At 40.9% G+C, this 16,793-nt stretch overlaps 1 protein-coding gene across 6 annotated transcripts in view; it reads left to right on the top strand.

The window, feature by feature from the left end:
* The first annotated feature begins 12,624 nt into the window (after positions 1 to 12,624).
* Positions 12,625 to 16,793, top strand: part of CFAP43 (cilia and flagella associated protein 43) — a 104,672-nt gene continuing 100,503 nt past the window's right edge. For 5 of the 6 annotated variants that reach the window (XM_082722599.1, XM_082722597.1, XM_082722598.1 and 2 more), the window contains exons 1-2: positions 12,625 to 12,819; positions 14,368 to 14,621. In XM_082722599.1, coding sequence (XP_082578725.1) covers positions 12,755 to 12,819; positions 14,368 to 14,621 — 319 coding nt within the window. In that variant the 5' untranslated portion in view covers positions 12,625 to 12,754. The remainder of the gene's footprint in view (positions 12,820 to 14,367; positions 14,622 to 16,793) is intronic. The other variant, XM_082722596.1, reaches the window with a different exon arrangement.

The following is a 16,793-nucleotide window of genomic DNA, read 5'->3' as shown; positions in this document are numbered from 1 at the left end:
ACCATCTAAATACTCACTGCTGTTAGCCATAGGTGAAAGGGCACAGTATGCCACATTTTTACAACTATAATTTTCAATAATTAGCCTGAGGGGGCTAACTTGAGCTGATCCTGTTGGATAAAGGTCAGGAGTTGGCGAGGTCCCAGTGATAAGAAACAGTTTCATTGGGCAGCTGGTGGCTCAGTCGATAAGCGGCTCAGGTCCTGATCTCTGGCACCTGGGATCGATACCCATATCGGCTCCCTGCTCGGCCGGAAGCTTGCTCTCTCTCTACCCCTGCTGTGTTCCCTCTCTCTCTTTGTGTCTCTCTCTGTCAAATAAATACATACAATCTTTTAAAAATGAAAATAAAACAACAACAAAAGAAATAGTTTCATTTTCTTTCTTATTTTAGAGAAAGAGACAGAGAGAGATCTCCAGCCCGAGAGGTAGGGGAGAGTAGAGAGAGGGAGGGAGCGGGGAGCCAGATTAAGGACTTGATCCCAGGACCGCAAGATCACATCAGAGCCAAAGGCATAACCGACTGAGCCATCCAAGCACCCAAGAAACACTTTTCTACCTTCTAAGTACCACCTGTCTTTACTGACTATATACACCCACTTGATACAAAATTCTTTTGACTTTTTAGAAAGGTAATTTGGTTTTTTGTTTGTCTTTTGTTTGGTTTCAAGTTTTTATTTAAATTCTAAGTAATTAGCATATAGTGTAATATTGGTTTCAGGAATAGAATTAAGTGATTCGTCACTTACATATAACATCCAGTGCTCATCACAACAAGTGCCCTACTTACTACCCCATCACCCATTTAGCCCATCCCCCACACTTCTCCCTCTGTGAACCCTCAGGGTGTTCACTATAGTTAAGAGTCTCTTATGGTTTGCTTCCTTCTTTTCTTTTCCCCCTTCCCCTATGTTCATCTGTTTTGTTTCTTAAATTCCACATATAAGTGAAATCAAATGACTATTTTTCTTTTTCTACTTCACTTAGCATAATACACTCTAGCTCTATCCATATCATAGTGAATGGCAATATTTCATTCTTTTTGATGACTGAGTAATATTCTTTATCCATTCATCAGTAGATGCACATTTGGGGGTCTTTCCATAATTTGGCTATTGTCCATAATGTTGCTATAAACATCAGGACTGTAATTTGAATAATTTTATACTTTTTAGTATATGATAAATTTAAATTAATAAGGTACTTTTATGGAGTGAGTTAGGGATATTGAAAGTCCCATGAAGTATTTCATTCTTGTTATTATTTTAATTAGTTATATTTAAATTTTCCTTAAAAATTAGGGGCCTTGTCTTCTTACAAAATTAACATTCTATAACAGTCCATAGTAGCCCTCATCAAAGAGATTCCATGGAAAAATACAGGCTGAGTGACTGTGTGAAAGATTTAGTAGGGCCCAGAATGAGGTCAAGTAAGAAGAAAAAAATTATTATAACCCTCACAAAAAGAAGCCATATAAGAATAAATGATCCTGGGGCACCTGGGTAGCTCAGTGGGTTAAGCCTCTGCCTTTGCCTCAGGTTATGATCTCAGGGTCCTGAGATTGAGCCCCACATCAGGCTCTCTGCTCAGCAGTGAGCCTGCTTCCTCCTCCTCTCTCTGCCTGCCTCTCTGTCTACTTGTGATCTCTCTCTCTCTGTCAAATAAATAAATAAAATCTTAAAAAAAAAAAAAAAGGAATAAATGATCCATAAAGAAAGGAGCTTGAATGGCCACCAAAAAAAAAAAGAAAAAGAAAAAAAAAAAGAAAAGAAAAGAAAAAAAAAAAAAAGAAAGGAAGGAAGAAAAAAAAAAAAGGAAGGGGGAAGTAAAAGTACACTGAGAATACAACAAAAAAATAATTTTTGGAGTATTCATATATTCATATAATGGCCAACCATCCAGCAATAAAAACTAATAAATTATAGCTGTAGCTACTAACATAAAAGCATCTCAAAAACACAAGATTAAGTCATATAAGCAAGTCACAAAATGATACATATGGCATGACTATATATATTAGCTTTAAAAACGTGCAAAATGAGGGGTGCCCAGGTGGCTCAGTCAGTTAAGTGTCCAGCTCTTGATCTCAGCTCAAGTATTGATCTCAGGGTTGTGAGTTCAAGCCCTGCATTGGGCTCCATGCTGGGTGTGGAACCTATTAAAAAAAAAAAAAAAAAAAAGAGGGATGCCTGGGTGGCTCAGTGGGTTAAAGCCTCAGCCTTTGGCTTAGGTCACGGTCCCAGGGTCCTGGGATCAGTCCCACATGCGGCTCTCTGCTCAGCGGAGAGCCTGCCTTCCCCTCTCTATCTGCCTGCCTCTCTGCCTACTTGTGATCTCTGTCTGTCAAATAAATAAATAAAATCTTAAAAAAAAAAAAAAAAGAACAAGCAGAATGAAACCATGCAGGTTATGGCACATGCATTTATGGTAGAATGGAAAAACAAGGAGCAATAAATAGAATTCAGAAGAGTGAATACCTCTGGGCCAAGGAAGAGAAAGAAAAAGAGAAGGCAGATGGCATGGTGAGGTACTTCTAGGGTATTGGTTATCTTCCATATCTTACACTGGAGGGTGGCTTCTGGACAATGAAATTGAGGTAGGAAAGGGTGAGACTCTCGAGAAGGAATGAGATGGAGATTGTCTTCATTTGAAACCTTTCCATATAATCTGAGTTATTACTATATGCTATATCTCAAAAAATTTTTTTTTAATTTAAGACACTGATTTTGAGAAGAACAGGTGAAAAACAAAGACAAAAAAACAACCTAACTACCATTGAAAGGGGTGGTAGGGAAGAAAAATTTGCCACCCCAAAATGTGTTTTTTTGGCATGCAGATTTTAGGCTGATTTTTAAGAAACAGAAGGCTCAGGAAGAGCCTCTGACTTTTCCCCTAACTACCTAAAAGAATTAGAATAAAGCACTTGTTCAAGGAAAGGAGTTATCACCATAAATGACAATACAATATAAACTAGGTGTGGTAGACAGGAAGAAACTTAGGAAAGTCTGTTTGTTAAAATTCCCCTCTATGTCATACTGTTCCTATATGGTCCAGCAAACATTTGTTAGCCAAGCATTTGCTCTTTTTCATCTTTCTGTAACTAGTCCTCCTCCCATTTGAAGCCCTAGATCCCTTCCCTTCTCCTCAGTTCAGGATGACATAGACATCATTTTGCCTGACTATCTTTGGAATCTCTTATGTTTATGTAGATTCCCCAAACATATGTAATTAAATTTGATTTTATCTTATTAATCTTTCCCACGTCAATATAATTCTTAGGCCAACCAAAAGAATCTTAAAGGGTAGACAAAAATTTTTCCTCCCCAACAGCATGATGTAGGTCTATATATAGTGATGCAGGAACATGTTCAAGGTATATTGCTAAAAGAAAATGTTGTAAAACAGCATATAGGAGATAATTTCATCTGGTGAATGTACACTGCCTTCCAGTTGTCTACTAAATGTTCTACATGAAAAAATTTTAATTCCCACCATGCAAAGAACTACATAAAAATTAAATTGAATAAGAAATACTGTTAATATTAGAATCCCGTGGATGAGGAAACTCAGAAACAGGAATTAAGCGACTTTCCCATGGCAACATACTTCTGAATGGTGGAGCTGGTTTTTCAATTCTGAACTGACAGTAGAGTCTGATCTCTTAACTACTGTCATAGTTAATCAATTCTAGGCTGTACATTTCTCCACTTTGGAACACTTCTGAAAATCGGGCTATATTTTTTATTTTATTTAAAAAAATTTTTTTTAAGATTGTATTTATTTACTTGAGAGAGAATGAGTGAGAGAGAGGAAGGTCAGAGGGAGAAGCAGACTCCCCAAGGAGCTGGGAGCCCCATGCGGGACTCGATCCTAGAAGTCCGGGATTATGACCTGAGCCAAAGGCAGTTGCTCAGCCAACTGAGCCACCCAGGCACCCCAATCAGGCTGTATCTTAAAATCACTATAGGCTGGGTGTGTCCTGACATGGATCTTACTGTTTGTGCTTGGGCTTGCAGGATGGATGTCACTGGCTTGAAAGAGAATCCCAGAGACAACAAGAGAGTGCCTTTGTTCCATTATTAAATGAAATGCTCTTGTTAGCAGAGGACAATGCAGGGGGTGGGGAGTGGCAAGTGAGGTAGGGGTAAATGAAAACCTATGTCTCTGACTTGAGAAATTATTCAAAAAAGCTGGATTGTAAAAGTGAACAAGTCATTTGAAGACTGTAAGTCACGTTACTTATATTTTTTTTTAAGATTTATTTATTTATTTGACAGAGAGAGATCACAAGTAGATGGAGAGGCAGGCAGAGAGAGAGAGAGAGAGAAAGGGAAGCAGGCTCCCTGCTGAGCAGAGAGCCCGATGTGGGGCTCCATCCCAGGACCCTGAGACCATGACCCGAGCCGAAGGCAGAGGCCCAACCCACTGAGCCACCCAGGCGCCCCTATATTTTCTTTTTATATTTCCACAACACTCATATAGGATAAAAATATATTTCTAAATAACTTTTAGTTCCTTTATTTATTAGTTTTTAAAGATGTAGTTAGAGAGAGAGAGGGTTCACGCATGTGTGCGCGCTAAAGTGGGGGAGGGGCAGAGGGCGAGAAGGAGAGAGAGAAGCAGACTCCTTGCTGAGCATGGAGCTGGATGTGGGGCTCCATCCCATAACCCTGAGATCATGACCTGAGCCAAAATCAGGAGTTGGATGTTTAACTGACTGAGCCAACCCAGAGGTCCCAGTAAGTTTCAGTTCTTTTATGATAAAAAATCTAAGTTTTAGGGCGTCTGGGTGGCTCAGTGGGTTGAGCCTCTGCCTTCGGCTCGGGTCATGATCTCAGGGTCCTGGGATCAGGTCCCGCATTGGGCTTTCTGCTCAGCAGGAAGCCTGCTTCCTTCTCTTTCTCTCTCTGCCTGCCTCTCTGCCTACTTGTGATCTCTCTCTGTCAAATAAATAAATAAAATCTTAAAAAAAAATCTAAGTTTTAAAGAGCACTTTCAGTAAAAATAAAATAAAAATTCTGAATGATGGCAAGGATTGTTTTGTAATTTTTTGGCAGATTACCCCCCTTAATTTTTTTTCATTTTTAAAATTAGCATATAATGTATTATTAGCCCCAGGGGTACAGGTCTGTGAATTGCCAGGTTTCCACACTTCACAGCACTTACCATAGCACATACTCTTTCAATGTCCAGAACCCAACCACCCTCTCCCTACCCCTCTCCCCCCAGCAACCCTTAGTTTGTTTTGTGAGATTAAGAGTCTCATATTTTGTCTCCCCCATAATATTTTATTTGAGATTTGATGAAATCTAGTATGTCTTGCTCTACAGTTACCTCTAAAGTATTTACTGACTTTTTAAGGAAAAAATGCATTTTTAAAGCAACAAAATATAAAAACACACACACACACCTGAAAAATTATTTACCCTACCATGTGGGGTGCTTTGTGAAATTTTGTGTTCTATGTTCTTTCATTTAAAAAAAATTGTTGGTCACAGCTTAGTAAACAGATCATACGATTTGCTAGAACACAAACATGTGCTACCAATGCTAATGAACACTTTAAGGGGGCTTGATGGTCTTCCCTCTTAGAATTAGCCCACCATGCATTGCAGGCTTTCAGTGTGCATATAAATCACCTTCCTTCCCAGGCTCAATATCAGAGGGAAATGACCTGCAACTATTTAACAGGACCATTTGCCTATATTGTACTTTTCATATAAAGTCATTTTAGGTATATTATTTCATTTAATCTTCATAAATAATCCTGTGAAGATAGGCAGGGAAAATATCAGATTCACTTAACAGCTGATGAAGTTAAAATTTAGAAAGTTTCAGCCTGGGGTACCTGGGTGGCTCAGTGGGTTAAGCCTCCGCCTTCTGCTCAGGTCATGATCTCAGGGTCCTGGGATCGAGCCCCTCATTGGGGCTCAGTGGGTTAAGCCTCTGCCTTTGCCTCAGGTTATGATCTCAGGGTCCTGAGATTGAGTCCCACATCGGGCTCTCTGCTCAGCAGGGAGCCTGCTTCCTCCCCTCTCTCTGCCTGCCTCTCTGCCTACTTGTGATCTCTGTCTGTCAAATAAATAAATAAAATCTTTAAAAAAAAAAAAGGAAAAGAAAGTTTCAGCTTTTCTAGTTACCGTATACTCAGTAAGAAGTAAGAATAAGAATATGAATTCTTAGGCCAGGGGCTCTTTTCCCTAAATCACATAGCCTCTGAGAGTATAATCTGAACTCAGATGTGTATTTTCACCACCTCATCCTACTTTCTTATCGTGGACTCAAGATTTGTCATAGAATACAATGAAGCATCTGATCCTGGACATGTCCTGCCAGGTTTCTACCAGTGTAAACATATGGCTGCAGAATTTTTATTTTTAGGAAAGCACTGTTTCCTTGCTTCTAATTTAAGGGAGCAGGAATATGAAAGACCCCTGGGCAAAGAAAACAAAAGAGAAGTCAGATGAAAGGATATAAAATGGAATGTGTTGATGGATTTTAGTGCTTTTAAGCTTCCTTTTGTAAGAAGGTTCAATGGAGACTTTAATGTGGATGAACCTTGAAGGTTTTTAAGAGGACATCCAAACTCAAATTTTGAATATGTAATGATGGTGCACCATATTCTTCAAAAACTTGGAACTTTAATGCTCTCCTAAAGCGCTATTTTAAGTGATATTTATGGCACAATACGCATTGATTCATTTTTATCTATTTATTAATGGCCCTTGGATTTCTTTAAATGAAGTCCATGCTAGAAGCCATAGATAACCTGTGCTCTGCAAAATTGCAGGGGAATCAAAGGCCCCAGGTGACCTCAGAAGCCTTGGACCACCCATCTCAACGTTTTCCGCAACCTGGTAACTTCAGCCAGGGTAAATTCCTGACTTTTTGTTACACTGAAAATTTTTAAAATCATATTTCTTATAAATTCCACCGTTTTCCTTTTTCATCAACTCCTATAAAGTTTTTCTCCCACATTATTTTATCTTTCACTACATAGTTTTTCAAACATGTGACATAGTACCATCCACACACACTGCAAGGAGTGCCCCTGTCAGGGACCCCAAGCTTTAGAGGGCCCACGCCTCTGTGGTGCAAGATACAGTGCTCAACATTCCCCCAGAACCATGGTGACCCTGACAATCTACTGGGGTGACAAACCCTCTCCGTGCCCCAGATCTCCCCACCATTGCCCTGGGTCCTGGAAACCAGACTACGTACTGTGTTTGACCACCACGTTTTGTGTAACGTACTTCTGTTAACATCAGAGTGGAAACTATTTGGGGGGTGTAAGGAAGAGCGGAGTGGCAGAAATGCTTGGATAAGAGAAAAGACAAATTAACAAACTTGCCTAGTTCTTCCTTTCTGAGAGTATGAGTGCATTGCTGCTCTCATAACTAAATACCCTTTCCCAGTCGAATCAAGTAACTATTTTCTTACTTCTCTTTGGGCTCCAGTTTGTGGCTCCAGGGATTCTTATGAATTAGTGTGACTTTAGCAATAGTAACACAGCAGACTGAGGACTGTTTTACAATAGAATCAAAATCTTATTATGCCTATGTTCACTTATGTACATAGGTCTCGATGAAACATGTTGGAGTCTGACACCATTTTTTTACCTTGACTAGATGGATAGTGAACATTAGAATGACAGTTTTTGATATAAAATACTTTAAAAGATTTAATTAAAATAAAAAATGAAATAACAATTTTGGCATTATTTAAGGATTCTGATTTGATCTTTTAATTTTCGTTCTTGGAACTTGCCTTGGAATTCAGGGAAGGTCTGATGTGATAATCTCCCCTCTCCTTTTTTTATACTAACTGTATACCCAGTGTATTATATACTTGGGTGTTGGTTACGAATCCTTTCCATGTTTCAACCAAGAGTATTTATTTTAGTATCGGTATCAAGGAGACAACTTGGGACAAGAAATGTAATCATAAAGTATGTTCTACATACACTATAAAAATATTTGAAATATAAAAGTAAAGCCCCAAAATGTTAGATTAAATGCACAAAATAATAACATTCACTCATTTTTACTAATTGTCCCAGAATTTCCAAAAAAAATTTCCATATGACTTTAGTCCCATATTCTTTATTCTAAAACTTTTCAGAATTATGAAGGAGTCTCTATTTTTCCTCTTCTTCCAGAAAAAAAATGTTCTACTCAAATTAAATGCCCATTTGATTTAACATTTCAAGTCTGCACATCTCTGGAAAGAAGGGCTCTTTAAGACAATTAAAAATACCTGGGTTCAGGGGCACCTGGGCTGCTCAGTGGTTTAAAGCCTCTGCCTTTGGCTCAGGTCATGATCCCAGGGTCCTGGGATAGCGCCCCTGCATTGTCATCTGCTCAACAGGGAGCCTGCTCCCCCCTCTCTCTCTGCCTGCCTCTCCCACTACTTGTGATCTCTGTTTGTCAAATAAATAAATAAAATCTTAAAAAAATAATAAACAAACAAACAAAAAAAACCCTGGATTCAAATCCATCTGAGATTGTGATACCCTGTACAAAATTCCCAACCTGTCTGAGATTCAGTTTCCCTCTTTATGCAGTAGAGATAAAATACATATTTCATAAATGTGTAGCAGACACAGAGTAGCAGCATAACAGCTGTTATTACAGCTGAGCCAAGAAGAAATCTGTGCAGAACTAAACATGCCAACTTGAGTTACATACTTCAATTCTCTGAGTTCCGGTTTTCTCTGTACCATGGTTGTTGGGAGAATCCAGATTTTGTTAAGTTCTCAACAGATAGTAGGAGCTCAATAAATTGTGGTTTATCATCATCCACTACTATAAAATGGGCCAACTACCAAAGAATAAGAAGGCATTGCCTATTGTAAATGGTTACTCCTTTACCTTAAAAATACTCATTTTTACATTTTTTTTTACTCAGAGACACAATGCTCACTTCTTGGTTTTTCATCTTATAAACATTGCTACCTTTCATGAAAAGCAAATAATTAGCTAATAGACTAGAGATCATTTATTCATCTAAATGAAATGCTTTCTAGTATGCCACATCATCTTTTTTCATGTTTAAATTGTCCTAGAAAATCTAGTTAATAGGTGAAGAACTTTGTGAAAATTCATCTTTCAGATATCATGGAGTTTGGCTGGGACCCAAGAGAAGCCAGGAGTGAAGTAATCTCTCAGTGGGACATAAACATGTTGTTGTTGTTCTGTGGCTGGTTGTGGGCAGGTTTTGTCTTTAGGATTCAATGAACTTGAATTGATCACTGCTTTTGGGGGGTTATTGAGATGAGTTCTCCTACAAAGGTACAAAACCTAATGATGAGTATTAGGCTTATTCTTCACAGGACTGGTCTAATGGTGGTAGAGTGGGGATTTGCAAGGAGAGAGAGAGTTGAGAGGGGTGGATTTTTAGGGGGGTTGGGTACTTCCCAAAAAATGGTGGAGCATACTGGTTATCACATTAGGATGCTTAGGGCTGCCCTTTTGGGTCACTGATTAGAGAAAGAACTTGTTTTTAGAGAAAGCTTTTGTTTTTACTATATGTAAATGTTTCAGAGTGAGCCCTGGAACGATTTTCCTAAATCATCCCTATCAGCCCATCCTCTGATATAATCTATATTTCCTCCCTCCAGACTAAGAAAGGCCACTCATCTTCCTGTAACTGGCATGGTGCAGAGTCCAGGCCATCTCCTCCTGAATATCAACAACAGATACCCCAGAAACCCAGCTGGAGACCTTTTCATCTAAACCCCAGTCAGGGTTTCATGAAGTTAGATAGCCATAAGATGGCTTTTTTTTCAGTTTGGTTCTATTCAGTTCCTCTTTTGCTCTAGCATGGGGCAAGTTCAGGTTTCCAGGATCATGGCTGATGCCAGCCTGGTCAGTATCTCTTTTCCAGAATATACATTTCCTACCTACCTTATGTCCTCTACCTACCACTAACCCTGGGAGCAGTGGCAGGACTTGCCCCATCACATTCTTCTCTGCTGTTGGCTTTAAGATGCTCAGGTTGTGGCTAACGGTATGTTTGGAGGGAGGGCTTGGTCAAAACACAAATGAGCCAAATGGTAAGGGAGTAGCAACAGAAACTGCCCAGAGTTTGAGAAGCACCTGAGGGGAAATCTTGCCTTTCCTTCATACCACTTCTCTTTGTGGGAAATGTGGGATTTGGTCAGACAGTTCTGTGTAGTTCTTTAACACTAAGCACTGAGTGTGTTGGGCACTTACATTTCAGAAAAAAAGAAACCTTTAGAGCAGAAACACTTGTCCCCATGCCTTCTTTGCCCTGTTGCAGTGAAGGGCGCCACTATTTCTTACTGTGATCATCAGAAATCCAAAACCATCCTTGATTCTTCCTTCTCTTTTACCCCTCTTTATCAACTGACCACCATATCCTATAGATTTTCACTTCTTAAAATAGTTTTTAAGACATTACCTGGTCAGTGGTTTTCAACTAACAGTGATTTTGCCCCTAGTGGATGTTTCACAATGTCCATGGACATTTTTGATTGTCCCAGCTGTGGAGGTGCTACTGGCAGGGACACCAGCCCTCCAATCCAGATCCAAATGCCAATAGCAGTAAGCTTAAAAACCCTGCTTTGCTTCCCTTGTTAGGACCATGAAATGGGCTCCTAACAGATCTTCCTATTTCTATTTTCTCTGCCCTCCTACCCAGTTGGTAATCTTCCTCCAGCCAGAATCTTTTAAACACATAAATTTGGCCATGTCATTTTCCTGCTTATTTAGTGTGTTTGCATTGGCTCTTAGGAGAAAAACAGGAACTTGGCCTTTATCTGACCTGTGGCTCCTTCTCTACCCGGCTCTTCAGTATTTTCTTTTCATCTCCCTCTGTTCCAGTCACACTACCCTTTCTGGTCCATCCAATCTGTTGTCCTGGCTTCACACCTTTACGAAAACTCTCCCCTGCACATCCTATATCCCTGACCCTTGCCAGCCCCAGCAATCGCTCTTCATCTTTCTGCTCTCAGTGAAAATGACACATGCACACAGAAATCACCTCTGACTGCCCATCCAATTAGGTGAAGACTGATATAGGAAAGATATTGGGATTCAGAGCTGACGGCCAAGAAAAATTTTTTGAGACATCTTTGGTGCAAAAGGTGGTTTTACTAAGGCACACGGATTGGACCTGTGGGCAAAAAGAGCTTCACTGTGGTCATGAGCAGTGGCCAGTTGTATATTTTCAAGTGGGGAGGGGGTTAGGGATAGCAAAAGTCTCTAAGGAATTTGCAAGCAAGGTTTCCAAGACCTTGAGGGGGCTAGCTATTGTTAGAAAAAGGTCATTTATTATTGTCCAATAAAACCTTAGTCATGAGACCCTTCAAGTGTATATCACTGAGTTATATGTTTGGGAGGTGATCGCCAACACATATCTTGGAGGGTAGAGATATAAGAAGTTTCCAAAGGAATTTTTTTTTTTTTAAATTTATTTGACGGAGAGAGATCACAAGCAGGCAGAGAGGCAGGTAGAGAGAGAGGAGGAAGCAGGCTCCCCGCTGAGCAGAGAGCCCGATGTGGGACTCGATCCCAGGACCCCGAGATCATGACCCGAGCAGAAGGCAGCGGCTTAACCCACTGAGCCACCCAGGCGCCCTCCAAAGGAATTTTCATATGTTAAAGCAGACTTACAGGATCCAGAGGTCAGGCTAAGGTTGTATTTTGCCCTTAGCAAAGTACTAACATTGAGGCAGCTGAGGTTCTAGAAGAATGTCACTCTGCCTGTTTCTAGGACTTGTCAATGGGCTGTAAGTAATAAAGAAATTTAATTTTTCTATTGCCTTTGTTTCCCACGTCAGGGACCTCAACATAAACATTTACTCACAGTACCATACCCCTCTTCTTTCTAGTTCAGTCTATAATTCTGTGTTGGTGTAGTGAAGTGGACGTCAATCCTCCCCTTCCTGGATTCCCAACGGCCTCTAAGTTCCAAGAAGGAAGAGATTTTATCTGTTTGGCTCATTATGTTGTCTCAAGTGACTAGTTCAATGCATGGGAGATATTCAGTAAATATTTGTGAATGAAAAGAAGGAGAAAAAGTGGCCAGACAGGAAAGAGAGACCAAGAAGAGAAGGGGAGGGCAGGAAAAAGGAGAGGAATGGAAGGGGGAGGAGGACAGAAGGGAGGGGAAGAAACAAGGACTAGATGTGGGCCTTTCGGTCAGGTTGCTTCCTGAAGCTGTCTGCCTCCTTGAAGTCGCGGAGGACCGATTGGAGAGTAATACAGTAACTAAAGGCTCGGGGCTCTAGATTTAGATAACACCCGGCTTTAAGTCCCCTCAACTTCGCAGCCTGGGGCACGTTGCCTCTCTCCACTCCACTTGGCTTATCGGCAGATGGGAATGATGGGTGATTTGAAGCTTAAATGAAATAATGCCTGCGTGTCGCTTGGAACAACGTCTGGCGTGGTCAGCACACAATATTAATCTCTGCTATTGATTATTATTAATATTGTAATTATTTGGCCGAGACTAGGCTTCTGGGGCGCCTACGCCGAGGGGCCCGCCCCTCGCTTCGCTCGCCGCTCTTCCATTGGCTGAGACGCGGCAGCGCTTCCACCAATCCGCTAGGCTGGAGACGAAGCAGGGCTACGGGACAGAGCCAATGGGAGCAGGGGTTCCAGTCTCCTGGATACCGTGGTAACGGCGGACGCTTTGCGGGCGCCGCGACTGGACCTCCAAGTAACGGCTTCAGAGCGGAGCAGGGCTCGGACATTTCCTACCCAGGACCCGGCTGAGAGAAACACGGCTCATGTCGCAAGGCCGGGAGCGAGAGGAGAACGTCTGCACCACCGTCGGCGCGTCCCTGTCTGTGAGGTGCGGCCGTCCGCCGCCGGGCGACTGACTGGGGTCTCCCGGAAACTTGCTTCTGACCTAATCCCCTCACTACCCTCTTCTTCCTCCTGTTCTTTAGACCTGCTCTCCCCGAAGCTTGGACCTCCTCTTTATCCCCCTCCCCGCCTCCCCCCCCCCCCCGAGTTCTTCCTGCAGACTGCCTGGGTGACCTCTTGTCTGCATCCCCCGTCCCCCTTTTCAGGGACCACATCCGGCTGTTTGCTCACACCTCCCCCCCCCCCCCACCACCACCTTTTCTGCGACCTTCCTCCTCTCCTCGTTCCTGCCTCCTCTTTCTGGCTCCGTACTCCATTTCCCTCCGAACTTTCATACATAACCTTCCCCCCCCCCACCCCCACCCCCACACCCATCCTACCATCCGGTCCCAATCATCTTTGGTGAGCCCCCCCCCCCCCCATCAATTTAGGGCCGTCAATCCCTTAGTCCCTTCCTTCACTATCCACTAACTTCGGAGTTATTTGCACTTTTATGGTCTTTGAAAAGCGTAAAGAGCTGCACAGAGCGGGTATTTCTTGGCTTCCACAGCTGAGTTTCCTACAGTAACTTCCACCGGCCCCGGCTCTGCTCTCTAGGCTCTGGAAGTCGCTCACCAGACGAGTGTCCCTTTCTTTCCTTCCCCACCATCTTGAAGCATAAATTTAATATATTTTTTAAAAGATTTTATTTATTTATTTGAGAGAGAGACAGTGAGAGAGAGCATGAGAGGCGAGAAGGTCAGAGGGAGAAGCAGACTCCCCGTGGAGCTGGGAGCCTGATGTGGGACTCGATCCGGGGTCTCCAGGACCGTGACCTGAGCCGAAGGCAGTTGCTTAACCAACTGAGCCACCCAGTCGCCCCATTAATTTAATATTTAAATAAAAGTAGAATCAGGCTTTCCTTCGGAAGCATACACCCCCCACACATCCCTTCCTTGAAACATGCGTTCCTTTTGTGTCCTAACCTTTTGACTCGTGTTGACTTGATTCCATTTATTGTCTACATTTATCTGTATTTTTTCGATCTGAAATAACAGCATACACACTTCATCTTGGTAAAGAAACAGTGTTTTCTGCTTGGCTCACAATTACAAAGCAAGCTGCCCCATTCAAAGTTGTGTTTTGTTTTGTTTTTTAAAGCTATGTTTAAAATCAAAACTAATGATTAATAGAACAACCTTAGCCTGACACGCTGTTTTCTATTCTATCCAGATCTTTTCTCTCTTTCTGTGGCTTTTACTTTTTCAACACCCCAGAAATCCTTCTGAGACTTTCTCAGGTTTGATCAGAAGATTTGCTTCACTGAAAAATTTCTCTGAAGAAGGCTGTGAAGACCTAAGACTAAATTTCTGTAGTGCCTGCATTCAAAGCGGTCTCACAGCCAATATATGTGTTCTTTTATCTTAGAGATGGTTTTGGGCAGAAAGTGTGTGGGAGTAGAATAGATGTGTTTCAAATATTTTGATGCCTTTTTGTTTACTTTGTTTAAAAAAAAAAAAGTATTGGAAATGGTGACATTTTTTTTCCCCCAAAGATGGGTCCAAGGATTCCCTAAGCAGAATGTTCATTTTATCAACAAGAGCACCATCTGCTACCCTTGTGGGAATTTTGTAATATTTATTAATATCGAAACCAAGAAAAAGACTGTACTCCAGTGTATGAATGGAGTTGTGGGTGTCGTGGCAACTAACGTTCCTTATGAAGTTGTGGCTTTTTCTGACCGGAGGCTCAAACCTGTCATCTACATATACAACTTTCCTGGATTGACCAGAAGGAACAAATTAAAAGGTAACCTGCAAGACTCTTCATCTGCCATAACTGAAGGGTTTTGTTATGTGATGAAATCTAGTTCTATAAATGAAAGAAGGGTGTTTTATGCATACTTTTGTTTTTCACAATACACACTTTTAAAGAAGGTATCAGGCTGATCAGAGAGAATTTAACGGAGTGGGCTACAGCCTTGCCACTCAAAGTCTATGGTCTCCTTACCTTCAACATTGGCGTCACCTAGGATGCCTGTTATAAATGCAAAAATGGCTCTCATCCCAGGTCTAGTGAATCAGAATCTGCATTTTAACAAGATTCCTGGGTGAGGAAGCATGGGGCTAGAAGACTATTACAGCGCTAAATGCAGTTTAGTGCTTTTTCAGAATACTTTTTTTTTCCTTTTCTGATGATTCATTGAAAATCTAAGTAAACTGATATCATACAAGTTCTAAAGTCTCTGAGCCTCAATTTCCTTAGGTGTGGGGATAATGGTAGGATCTACTGTTAAGGCTTTGGTGATAAATGAAATTATGTATAAATATATAGGTTACATATATATTTGATATATCAATTATATGTCATGTTGACACATATAATTGATATGTCAGTGTGACACACACACACATATATATCAATCATTGTTACCCGCCACTTATTATTATTGACTTATTCATGGATGCAGCTGACCCACAATGGGCCATTGCACATACTGGAGTTTCCATCTAATGATTCCCTCATTTAACACATCATGGGTAGAAAGCTCAGGAGAGCTTGAGGCTGGTCTTGGTTATTTAATAAGCCTTATGGGTCAAATAAGTCTTTGGATTAAGCCAGGGAGTTTACATATAATTTATAACATCTGTGGGGAAATTTGTGTTCTCAACATATTAAAACAACTTTTTTTTTTTTTTTAAGATTTTACTTATTTATTTGAGAGAGAAAGCATGAGAGGGGAGAGGTCAGAGGGAGAAGCAGACTCAGGGAGCCCGATGTGGGACTCATCCCAGAACTGCAGGATCATGACCTGAGCCGAAGGCAGTTACTTAACTGACTGAGCCACCCAGGCGCCCCTGAAACAACTTTTAAGGCATATATTCATATATTCATATGTTGGTAACTGTCCAGATGGACTGTAATTACTCTTCATCTTTAACATTTTGCTTATTTGACTGTAGCCCTGTTCAAGCAATTAAAAGTTATTCAAGGGGCACTTGGGTGGCTCGGTGGGTTAAAGCCTCTGCCTTCAGCTCAGGTCATTGTCCCAGGGTCCTGGGAACGAGCCCTAAATCGGGCTCTCTGCTCTGCAAAGAGCCTGCTTCCTCCTCTCTCTCTCTCTGCCTGCCTCCCTGCCTACTTGTGATCTCTCTCTCTGTCAAATAAATAAAATCTTAAAAAAAAAAAAAACCTAATTCAAACCAGTAGCAAACACTTATATTTATAAATAATGAAACACTTATAAATAATGAAACTCTGAAGGTATTTACAATAAAATGATGATTAAGTCATCAAGGATACCTATTGTTACCATAATCATTTAGTATCAACCCGAAATTTCTAGCCAATGCAATAAAATATGGAACAGAAAAAGTATAGCTATGGAAAAGGAGATTATGGGTAATGCAACAGTCTACAAGGACTAATGAAAGAATGCTATTAAGATGCTGGTTTCAAAACACCCCCACCAGTAGATAATTTAAATACTTAGAAATGATTCAGGAAGAAATGTGAGTGACCTCAGTGAAGAAAACTACAAGAATATCATTGATTTAAAATATTTAAGTATATACAGATATATTCCTGGATGGAAAGCCTAATATATAGTTCTTCACAGAAAATGATTCCTAAGTTTATCATGTTTTAGAGAGCAAGGAGGACTTAAGTGATACTGAAGTTCATCTAGAAGAACAAAAATTAGAGAACAGGAATAATTGACAAAAAAATGATGGTAAGACAGGGTCCTTTAAATATTATGCTATAGTGATTAAAAGTGTGGTGTTGGTGCAGAGATCACCACATCAGTCGAAGAGTTGAAGACAGGGCATGGTCTTGAATATTTAAAAGCTAAGTATACTCTCCCCTCCTCCCCAAAATAGATAATATAGATTATTTAATAATTTAACATTGATGTTAAGAAAACTGGGGGCACTTGGGTGGGTCAGTGGGTTAAGCCTCTGCCTTCAGCTCAGGTCATGA

The sequence above is a fragment of the Mustela nivalis genome (assembly GCF_964662115.1).
Source record: "Mustela nivalis genome assembly, chromosome: 2".
NCBI classification, from domain to species: domain Eukaryota; kingdom Metazoa; phylum Chordata; class Mammalia; order Carnivora; family Mustelidae; genus Mustela; species Mustela nivalis.
Note: the sequence above shows the minus strand (reverse complement) of the source record. Positions and strands in the feature narration are given on the sequence as shown.